Source organism: Schistocerca gregaria, chromosome 2, assembly GCF_023897955.1.
Source record: "Schistocerca gregaria isolate iqSchGreg1 chromosome 2, iqSchGreg1.2, whole genome shotgun sequence".
NCBI lineage: Eukaryota > Metazoa > Arthropoda > Insecta > Orthoptera > Acrididae > Schistocerca > Schistocerca gregaria.
Window position 1 is genome coordinate 82706533 of NC_064921.1, and position 12365 is coordinate 82718897.

Sequence of the window (12365 nt, forward strand, 5' to 3'; positions counted from 1 at the left end):
TATGACAAGCGACAGGCACATTTTTACTTTTATTTTAAACAGATTTCTGCCGTGTGTGTTACAGTTAAGTAACATTTGTATTGATGTATGTAAAATTCAAGGAGGCAGATTTAGTATTTCTATGAACTGCACAAAAGGGGCAGAGTATTTAACACCTGGCCAGCAGTCCCCTACATACATTCTATACCTTTATATGAACAAATAATGAAACCCAAAGTAAATTTTCATAAAGGGTTATAAACCATGTAACTGCAGTTAATTCCTGAATGTGTCCTTATATAAATCATGCACAAACATGAAGGTTAACATTCATCATTATGGTAGTAACACGATTTCCTTATTGTTGTTAACAATGCTCCATATTTATTTACCAAAATATTTTTTCACTTATGATGCACTGTAATTTTTCGGAGTTTTTGTCTTATACACTGTTACACAAAGTGCACTTTTAGTTCTTTTGTAAAAGTTATTTCTATAATTCACACAGCGAAAAGGGAATGTAGACTTTCTTGATAACAGAGTTGTGACATAGCTCAAGTATCAGGTAACTTGAACCAAACATTGGAAGTGCCTCAATGGTTGGTTGGTTAGTTGGTTTAAGGGACTGAAACAGTGGCATCTTACCCAGGAGTATGCCCAAATGAACAAAGTAGGACACAGTGCAAAACATATGGAACTAAAGGCAATCCTGACCCAGAGGTGAAAAACAATTTACAGAGAAAAGTATATGGATTGGATTAGTATGTAGGTTAGAGCAGACAAGTATACTCCCAGGGCTCAGCATTGCCAAGAGAAACATCTTCCACATCTAACCCCCACTAACATGGTTAAGGGTGAATGGAACTACAGAGTAAAGAAGGCCTTTTAGCCAAGAGATCCACAAGGGGAAGGCTAAAAATCTAAATAACATCAGTAGGGCCATCAATAATAAAACAAGACAAGAGAAATAGTTAAGACCACACACACACACACACACACACACACACACACACACACACACACACACACACACACACACACACACACACAGGGATCCCTGAGGCTGTGCATAAAAAGGGCACAATCCCTCCCATGGCCATCGCACCCTCAATCCATCACAGGCGAAGTGTGATAGCACCCATGAATCAACTGAGTGCTACTACTGAAATTGGGAAACAGGAGGTGGCAGAAAAACAGGCAAACCTCCCAACAGAAATTAGAATAGAGGGAAGGAAGGATGGCCGAGACAGCAGTGAAGGAGATCGGTTGAGGGTATTGCCTGGAGAAGAAAAAAATGCACTGCAGTGATACAAAAATAATGGGTACCAGTAGTTATATTGAGCTAAATAATAGAAAATTAGTCTAGTTCTGTAGTGTATGAAGTACCAGTTAAGTTGGCTGCTTAGCAAATAGTAACTGGCAATTTCCTGCTGAGAATGAGTGGCTCTGAAACGATCACCTTTGATTCCATACAGAGTAATAGCTGCTCCAATAGCCTGTCTCAAATGAAGCATGAAACTGCTAACTGCTCTATGTTAACTAAACCAGTGCTTCAGACACTCAGCTTTCAGTTAACACAATAATATTTATTCTGCTTTTGGAGCAATGATATGGAAAACGACAAGCAGGGGGTCTGAATAAAACTGCAATTATGTCGTTTTATGTCTGGAAAATATTTCAGCCTCTTCCAATGACAAGCAACTGGCTTCAAATGTAGAAGCTGTTCATTTGACACTGAAGCACACTGCACCAATGCTGGCTAAGTGTTAATGGATCTTAACTAACAAATCAAGTAACCCAGATGGCAGACAGTTCATAGATGGCATGTATGGGAAATTACATGCTTGTCTGAAAGTGATTGTCCACAACCCACTTTGCAAAGTACTGCTCTTGCGAACAGATATCAATATGGAGTTAAACTGATTACAAAACAAGCACATAATGCAGTTCAAATTATTATAGTTAACAGTCTTCTAACACAACCATGGTATAGTCTTAATGCTTGTTCACTGCTATCGAGTAGCTTGTCTATATAGTGAACTGCATTCCTCAAATCTATTTCACTAGATATTGGAATATTATAAATAGCTTTTAAACGTAAAAATCAGAGAGTGAAGATAATTTGATGGTCTTTTTGAATGTCACAAGATACGTAACCATAAGAATCCAAGGTTCTTTTGATCACTACACTCACCTGGATATAGCTCTGTATGTTCTGATCGGTTGGCCGGTCGGTGATGAGGAATTTCATGTTCTTGTATTCGATCTCACAGGGAGCTGGCCGATTATCCTTGAGACGCATGTTGGCACTCACTGACATTTCACAGCAACAGTAACGGAGATTTGAAGAATGAATAAGCAAACAAAAAAGTCAGTTAAAAGCCTAGCCTCTGTACACTGTACTAATGTTCAAAATTTCACTCAAAAATTAAGGGCTGAATGCACTGAAGTTTTTGAATATTTTAAATGGCAGGCAGCAGAAAGCTAAAACAAGTAGTCAAAGTCTTCACAAAGCATGTGCTGATACTGTTGTGACAGATTTCAACTATCCCAGTACACTTCTGAATGAAAGCGGAAAAAAAATTGAAGCACTTTATGTGGCAGCTCACTTGCTAATGGGATAAACTGAAGCAAATCAGAATATATAGATATTTCACCTGTGTGGTGCACAAACTGGGACTCTGGAAAACACTTAAATTAAGAAACAGAATTTCACTATACAACACACACAGCAGTCCTCTTTTACGCCACCAATAACAAAATAGATCATATATATTTTGGATATACACACACGCACAAAAATCGCACAATTTCTAGATGTTTGAACACGCACCGAACTTGGCAACCTGATGGGCCCGGAAAATAAGCCACACTCTGTTCTTTTGGTAACTCCGTCTCCCCTTTTTCCAGCACTGGTCTCGAAGACCCTGATGGTAAACCGACTCCACTATTTAAACCAGTCCTATTCCTATCGTTTTCACTGTGATGACACCTCCAGATGGAATCAGATTTAATGCACCAACTTCAGCCCATTGATAAAAGTTAACAAAGGTGAGTTTTCTTCCAACAGGGCTCACCAGATAGCGTTGACGGTGCGGTTTCCTTATGCTGGTTGATACTAAACAGTGGAATGGGAGAAATTAAACTGTGGCTTGTTTCCACCAAACGCCTCTCACACAATTGTCAGTTTATTTGTGCTGAGCCTGGCAGTATTCTCCGCTATCCAACTGGAACTCCATGAATGTGAGCACGATCTCACCACGAAACTGCAAAGAAATAAAAATGAAATTATTAGATAATTGGTCCAATGATGAAAGTGAGAAGCACCACTGTGAAGCGAAGCCTCTACACTACTCTGGTTGCATAGTAACATATTAAAGATATTACACACCTACAATTGAAGAGTAAGTGTCATTACTATAACCAGTGCTATTTCCTTGGTCATACACACTTATTATTTGGGATGAATTGTCAACTTCAGAACAAAATATACTTATGTCAAAGTTTGTAACAATGAAAAATCACACAGTAATTTACAAACACAATCTTACAGAAATATATTCTGCTGGACAGTTTTCAATCATGCATGATGTCTGTATGAGCACGTGCTGTGCCTCCTGCAACCTGTATGCAGAAAACAAGCTATTTATGTTCACATTTGTCTTGCACCTTTGCTTGACTGCCTTAGCATGACACTAAAACAGTTCAGAGAAGGTGCTTCTTGTATATATGGGAACATTTACTTATCATCCAAAGCACCTTTGGACCACTAAAATTCACACTACTAACTATACTCGACAGTACACTGAACTGTTTACAGTTCATGGGGAATGATCAGTGAAGCTCCTGAAATCTTTAGAATGAAAACACATTAATGTCCTTTATGAGTTAACAAGAGCTGTTTACTATTCGTTTATTTCAGACACACATTTGTTAATGTATTTATATTTTTGTTTCTTGTAAATGGTTAATCTGATGACATGACAACAAGAGATGAAAACAGTATTGAGATGATAAGAACTGTCAAAATTTCGTACAGCTCAGATGTAATGAGCATGTGCTAAAGCTTCATGTTAAAAAATTTGCCAAAATCTGAGCATGTACTTTAACATTTTTGTGTACATGGATGACACAGCTAGAGACTTGTGGGAAATTTGCAGTTTGGCATAAATCTATCTAATGATTAGTATCTGTCCCCATTTGTAACTTCCATACCTGCAGTCAAGTGTTTAGTTTAATAAATTATTTACCTATATCTTTGGCAGACCAGAGCCTCCACATACATTAAATGAAACATTTTGTGAATTTCAGTAACATTCATGTAGATGTCACAATTTTTTGAAATTTGTGTATAATATATATTTACAATATGCAACACAATACTTATGAGAGATATGCCTGTTATCTAATGAATCTCTTCTTTATCTATCTTGTGACTAATTTTCACAATTCTGTTCAATATCAGATCAATGTAGACACTGGACTACTTTAAGGACTTTTACCATAACCTTTGTTTAGCATTCATCATACAGCTCTACGTCAACTCGACCAAGGTTTCAAGGTGAGAGGGAGGGTACCATCACATCTAGACAAAAGTCGGCAATGTACTTCTGTGCAACATTTATAGGTGACATGGGGGAGGACCTTGAAGTTATAATTTAATGCCATTAGTATTTTATAGTATTTGTGGTTAGCAACAAAAATGATTTTTGTAGTATCTCAGCCGTTCATGATCACAAAACTAGAACTGGAAATGTTTTCCATATAATGTATGCATTCTATATAGAAGTCTTTAGAATGGAGTTATCTTTTCTGGTGTGGGAGTCTAATATTGCTAGTGAGTATCAGGCAGGATATTAATGAAAATCAAATATTTAGAAAGCGAAGCAGTACTTCATAGGCCTCTTACAATTTATCCAAGTACTTTTAAGGATGTAAATCCCATGTGATTATTAATATAGATATTAGATAAATCCTCACTTTGCCAGTCTGTTTACAGCTGGTTGTGGTGTGTGTAAAATTACATTAAGGCTTTGTTTGAAATATCAGACAAAAACAGTTGAGTAGCATAAGAGGAGGAGCAGTGGCCCTTTTCCTTCAAAACAGCTGTGTTTCTGCTTACATACATACTGCTGCAGTGTATACTACAGTCATCTAGAATTAACAATCTTTACTTTGAATGGACTAGCACTCTTGTTTCTAGCATGATGTGGTCTTCAGTCCTGAGACTGGTTTGATGCAGCTCTCCATGCTACTCTATCCTGTGCAAGCTTCATCTCCCAGTACCTACTGCAGCCTGCATCCTTCTGAATCTGCTTAGTGTACTGATCTCTCGGTCTCCCTCTACGATTTTTACCCTTAACGCTGCTCTCCAGTACTAAATTGGTGATCCCTTGATGCCTCAGAACATGTCCTAACAACCGATCCCTTCTTCAAGTCAAGTTGTGCCACAAACTCCTCCCCAATTCTATTCAATACCTCATTAGTTATGTGATCTGCTAATCTAATCTTCAACATTCTTCTGTAGCATCACATTTCCAAAGCTTCTATTCTATCCTTGTCAAAACCATTAATCGCCCATATTTCACTTCCATACAAGGCTACTGTCCATACAAATACTTTCAGAAACGATTTCCTGACCCTTTTCTAGCATAGAGAATATGAATTTTTATTGTCCCATAACATACAGAGTTAATGAGAAGATTTAAAGTACAGGGGACTATATCAATACTGCAATTACAATTTGTGTGTATTACAGAAACAATAATTATTAATTTGTAATTTACAGAGACTGTTTAGCCTAACAGTATTTCTATAAAAAGAGAGAAGTTTTATGTCTAGTAAATGATGTTTTAATTATGCTTAGAATAATTATTACCAACATTTCAGCCACTTGCTTTCTTGCTCATATCGTCCTATTATCATCAATAAAGTCTTCTAAGCAGTAACAATTGTCGTTTTTGCTTTAGTTGACCATCTCCATGCTGGGGATTTTTTTTAATGTAAATTTTCATGCCAATGTAGTCCGGGGTTTGTTTAACAGTGTTAATCTATGAGGGGGAACATTAAATTCTCCTTGTTTTTTGTACTTTATTGATGTTTGAAGTTATTGTCTATGAATAACTTGGCGTTACAAATACAAAAATAATCAGTCCAGAAAAATTTTAAAGTAGCAGCCAACAGGGGCAGCTTCTGCCTGTTAGTGTATAACTAGAATCTTCCCACGTCGCTGCACGCATTTTGAGAACACGATACACGCGTGAATGAATGAACAAGTCAGTGAATGACGAGGAATTTGCATACTACATGTTTAGCGGTAGTCGGACTTTACTTTCGCCCCACGCGTGTTTCAGTGGTGGACTTTGCTGAAAATTATGCATTGTTTGCGCTATGCATATTCAATTTGATTACGTTATGAGTCGTCTAGCGTTAATGATTAAATACTGATGTTCAATACGGCATCGAAGTGGATTCTCGTGTGTGTGTGTGTGTGTGTGTGTGTGTGTGTGTGTGTGTTTGTGTGTGTGTGTGTTTGTGTGTGTGTGTGTGTGTTTGTGTGTGTGTGTGTGTGTTTGTGTGTGTGTGTGTGTGTTTGTGTGTGTTTTTTTTCACGGGTAGTAACTCAAACGAATAGAGGAAAGTGATAAAACGATCTTAGATCAGCCAGACCCTATCGTAGTCTCAAATTATAATGTTCAACGAAGAAGTTCGGCCACTGGCTGAGGAAGTGCATCGGCAGGCAACCCACGGTTAGGGAAAAGCGGAACTTGCAAAAGTAGTACAGTCGATGATGATGACTATGGGCCGGAACGAAGCGAGCTCGTCACAGTGAGCAGGCTGGGCTAGCGGGCGGCGCGCTGAGTCGAGTCGGGCCGGGCGGAGCGGAGCGCCGGCCTCGGCTATTGATCGGGCAGCCCCGGGCCCGGCGAGCGACCCAAGCCGCCCCCTGCACGTGTCGCCACGTGTTGAGTAGGCGCGCTGCTCCCGCGCCCAGCCGAGTCGAGCGGGGCAAGCCACAAGGTCGTTCCGCACGCCAAGTGGCACACCGGAAATCCGTCACACGCCGTCTTACCGATCCGTCTCGCTGCGCGTCCATCCGCGCCTGCTAACAGTGCACCACTCAGTGCACACGAACTCTGCTAGGTAGCTACGACCCGCGGGACAGCGCGTACAGGGGCTCAGTAGCCGTGCTGTAATGTATAAACAGACGACACTTCCACCGAGACTTCGAGTATCAGGATAAAGAGATACTCGTATCAGGAACTTCACGAGTGCGACGACTGCAGCTGTTACGAAATACATCAAATGTATTCGCAGTTTGGGTCTAGCAGTGGCGCGTGCTCTGAGGATCTGGTGGTAAGCCGGACCGGTCGCAATGATCCGAAAATCCGGTTTAGAGTCTTGGTCCGGCAAAAAATTTTCACTGTCGTCATTCCATTATACAGCTGATGGTTGTACGTATTCGCAACTGCGAACACATTCTATGTATACTGCGAACCATTTGCTGGTTCTCTACGTGAAGCCCACACCTGTCGTAACTTCCACTGCCATAGATCAACAACTCCCGCGACGAAACAAGTGGCTGGCACAAAATGCTCAACATAGCTCCAAACTACTACACTTAACGCTTTTCCACAGACGGACAACGGCTCCGATCTCCGACGCAAGCGATCCGACGACCATAGCCAGGAAAGTCGTACCAACATTTTAACTGACAAATTAGCTACCGAAGGCAAAGCCGATGCCCGAACGCCTCATTAGTCTGCCTGTAACGCTGCACACTACCCAAGGCCGCTTTCCAGGAACGCTAGAAGCAGAGGGGCAAATAACGGGAACACTCGCCGCCAGATAAGAACGGCAAACAGTATCATTCAACGGCGCGCCACGGCGGCCGAACTAGTTCCGCTGTAGGGGCGCTCAACAGGTATGACGAGCTACAGTAGTGACTGAAGCAAATATTTGGCCGTGCGTGTGGCGTGTCATGAATGGGAGGACAAAAGAAGGGGGGAGAGAGGGAGGGGGGGGATTTCCTGCTCAACAGCTGCCTGGTTATTACAACCGAAAAAAAAAAATGGATGTACATAATTCCAATTTCACGGCGTTCGAATTTTGCTGAAACATTATTCAATGAGATCTGAACGAAAACCTGGAATATTACTACGAATGAGAGTACCGGTAATGAAAAACTGTTAAAACAATTGGCTAAATGTGTCTTGTATAGTATGGCTGCAACCAGGATAAAGGTGAAGGATTGTCCGTGTCAATAACCTCGTTCAAGGAAGTTGAAATCTCTCTGACTACTACGGATCAGGGCGTGGTCGGGCGAATCCCTCTAAAGATCCCTTTCGTATATGCTGGAAAGTAACAAGCATACACGTTTGCGAAACCTGACTAGCGCTGGCGCGAGTGTGTTCCGCCCGAAGTAGCTACGGCTGCAGCGGCTGGTACTACCTGTTGGTCTGCGCAGAGACGGCCTCCTCCTGCGGCCTCAGAATCCACCATGGAAGACGAAGACGACGCTCCTGCCGCTGACCGCTCAAGCCTCATCACATGCCTGCTCGCCTTCCGCCCCTCGTCTGTCTCCGCAACCGCCGACACCTCTACCACCATCCACACTCGGCAAGGCCAGCCACCCTACTGACGGACACGACAGACTACTGCCGCCAGCCTCGCCCTGCCTGCGTCACGGGGCCACCGGCTGCCCCCTCACCTCCCGCCGGCCCCCACCACCGGACACACGGGCTAGCGCCGCCGCCTCGTCCCCGCTCCCCGCACCCGGCGCGCGGAGCTACCAACCTGACGGCGCTAAACTGCACTAAATATACGCCGCCGGGCTCTTACTAGTGTCCTGGCTCAAGGCCAAGGGGCCGATCGTCTACATTTAGACGCTACGTGCACACTACATCTGTGCCTGCCTCTTTTCAGCCGACAGTACTGTCACCCTTTCGACGAAACTGAGCTCACTGCATGTTAGCAGGAAAATCCGAGCTCGCGTGACCTGGAAAAATGCGTTTCTCTTATCTTCTCGAAAAGTCGCGAACATTCCAACTGCTGCTTAAAATGCGCGATGAGTTACCATACGTCGTCACTAAGCGTGGGAAAATACATGGTAATACATCCTCTTATTGAAAGCACCACCACTACACTTTGCTCACAAGTGGTATCATTTGAACGAACGTTACTGTGCCAACAACGAAATACAGAATAATTTGCCTAACATGTCTACTAATCTTTCGGCTTCGAAATCGTTGAAATCGATAACAGATAAGTGCAAATAATAATGGCTTGCGGACGATTTCGGTGGATAAATGTACACAGACTGACACCCATAATATTTGCCGTGCCATGTAACAAATCCCAGATGCACTTCCACATGCGCAAATTCGCTACACAGTATCAAATTTGAAATGCAATCACACCACAGTGCGTCACTATGCATGCAATCACAAAAACTGTTCGCACAGTCTTTAAGGGCGAGCCTCAACCACATAGAAACAAAATATCCGCATATACGAATTATTAAAAGTTTACTTTACGTTACATACTTTGCAAATTTTAGGAGAAAACAGCGACAATATCTTAGTTTAGGATTTGAAGTCTAACTCCCTGAAAGCATCCACGCCACACTTTGTGCAATTTATGATCGATTTGAATATAAAGTGAATAAAGAGCTACGTTAAATAACCTACAGAAACATGAGGTCGTCTAATTCAGATGCTGAAGAATTTCTTTTTACGCACAAATCGCTTACATATTTTCGAGAAATTGTCGTGCAGAAGGCAACTGCAATGCTATCGGAGGACGCGGTATATCGCGCTCGAACCCCAGTTTCCGATTACAGGGGTTTTGGAGAATTGGCAGACCTGTTGACGTCATCGATTGAGGAGCTAATGACGTCACGTCTGCGTCACCGAAAGCGTGACGTCACACAGTGGTACCAACCAACTCCTGTCCCGGGATCGATCCTCTTGAACCGCGCCGACGATTCCTTCCTTTGCTGCTAGCGTGACGTCACAGGCGGAGTCTGAGCTTAAAAATAGCATCCCTGGAAGGAGGTGGAGGCGCGATCCATTACTGGGAGACCAAAATAAATGACGGAGGCCCGCGAAACGGGGTCAGTGAACAGGATGGCGAAGTACGTGTCGCAACAGGGCTGCTCACAACATAGCAACTTGGGCGGGAGGCGTTAACTCCGTGCATAACGCGCGCAGCGTCGCTGTATCTCGCAGTGGTTAATGTTTCCAAAGAAAACTTGACCTAGCTATGAGAGTACGGTACTCTTGTATGGGAATTGCGTTGGTACATAAAACAATATCCAACCTCCGGAACATTTTTCACGAATTCAACAGCTCCAGTTATCTTCTATGTACAAATGCGTTCTGCGGATGTGCGGAACTTTTTCACCACGCAAGGCATGAAATATTCCGCAAAATTCATTTGCTATTGCTTAACATAGGGCGGTGTGGCGATAGTTACTGTGGATGACAAAATTTGATAAACTATACAATTGCAATTTAATCATTGCACCAAACCAAACTTCGCGGCGGTTAAATCTTACTTGATGATGTAAGACGGGATTGAGTTTATAGGTTTGCTAAAACACTAATTTGGGAAAACCTAGATGATAATCAATTTAGCGATTTTATGCAAGGCAACCTTCGAAAGAAGTTACACGTCAAATGAAAAAACTACTTTAACTGAAAACAACTTTAGGTTGCGAAGAAAGACAGCAACACTCCAAAGGAATCCATTCCTGTATGCTAGCAGATTTATGAGTTTACGAGATCAATTTCCAAACGCATTTGACGATAATGGATGTACGTGATTAAGATGCACGTCAGATAGTAGTGCTGTTTGAACCTTATTGAAGCTTTCCCTGCTTTCTAGAAAAAGATTTGCGTTAATTTGACTGGTCCGAATTCTAGTTTTCGGTGCATGGCACCTAACATTTTGACCGCTCAAGTCTCAATAAACGCATAGCTAATTTTATCCCAAAGTATTATCTAGTTCGCTATGTGAAGTAGCAAATAATACGGTCAAATTCAGGCAGCAACAATATCCGTCAAACAGAATGGTTTCACAGTATGATCAGACGGTACGGAGATCTGTCGGCACAGTGACGGATGAACGAAGCATCAATCTGGAAACCTGGAAATCTGACTTACATTTGTAATGTGTTTTCCAGCGCATTGGTGAAATAGCTAATGCTTGTCAAATTCTGAAGAGCCTTCAATGAAGATTTTTAACAGAACTGACGACATTTATCCTGACAATCTACACAATTTCGCCTGCTGGCAAGACTTTATGATGCGTCTCTATCGGAAAGAAGGCATACCTTAAATGACAAAAAAAAAAAGTTATCTACTAGTTTAGATATTTTAGTTTCACAGACTCTCCCACTAATATCTCAAATCGTCCGGCTGCTTCCCTTCGACGTTAGATTTTCTTGATCTCTTGATACAGCACAACTAATTTGGAATGCACAAAATGCATTATTTATTCGTTTTTACATTCTTTGACAACTCCGTTTCCCTGTTCGTAACAGGAGCGATATACTGAAACGTCTGGGACAACAGCTGGCGTAACATTATAATACGGCTACGAAGCTGGAAGTATTTGTGTTTTAATACAAACGGACCGAACAGAAAGACCGAAGACAGACAACAATCTCGTCGTATCGGTGTCTGGTGGAACGTTCGAAACTGGACTTCGCGCTGAGGTAAGTTAGATCAGTAATGAGTCAACTTGTGTCAGGAGATATGAAGAAATCTGAGTAGCAACTAATGACAATGTTTGTGAAGAGATAGTCGACCAAATTAGGATAAAATTTGAACACAAGCACGTCGAAAGCAACGCGGAATTCATGTGGGGTGACTTTTCACAGTACAGGCTGTGCGGTTGACAAATGAAGGCAACATAGGCCCTCGTTCCTGGTTGGCGGCGTAAAGTTCCGGTGTGCTGTTACCGAGTCAACCTGAAAATGGTGGCCCTATACGTACGGTTTCAAGGTTCTGAAAGATTCTAGACTAATAGGAATGGCGACAACACTAGGATTTCGAATGTACTGAGGACCATGTTTGAAGCGGTTTAAAGAATGAAATCTATGAAGAGATGAAAAAAATCCACGAGAAAATGGACACGGGAAAGAACACATGGTATAACACGAAGTCATTATTTCCAGAAATGGATACATCTGCCTCCACGGGCGAATTGCCGAATAGTTGGCCATTTTGCCACAAACCGACAGTTTTAGTGTTATAGAACTGCAAGCTTCGAAAAGTTCTCTCGAGGGGGGAGAGAGAAAAGAGAGAGAGAGAGAGAGAGAGAGAGAGAGAGAGAGAGAGAGAGAGAGAGAGAGACCGCAACTTCCACTATTTACTGGTATT

The 12365-nt window shown here is 42.1% G+C and overlaps 1 protein-coding gene across 3 annotated transcripts in view; it reads right to left on the minus strand.

The window, feature by feature from the left end:
• LOC126336359 (PRL-1 phosphatase) overlaps window positions 1-12365 on the minus strand; it is a 565928-nt gene that overhangs the window by 13409 nt on the left and 540154 nt on the right. For all 3 annotated transcript variants that reach the window (XM_049999953.1, XM_049999952.1, XM_049999951.1), the window contains one exon: window positions 2174-3245. In XM_049999953.1, coding sequence (XP_049855910.1) covers window positions 2174-2299 — 126 coding nt within the window. In that variant the 5' untranslated portion in view covers window positions 2300-3245. The remainder of the gene's footprint in view (window positions 1-2173; window positions 3246-12365) is intronic.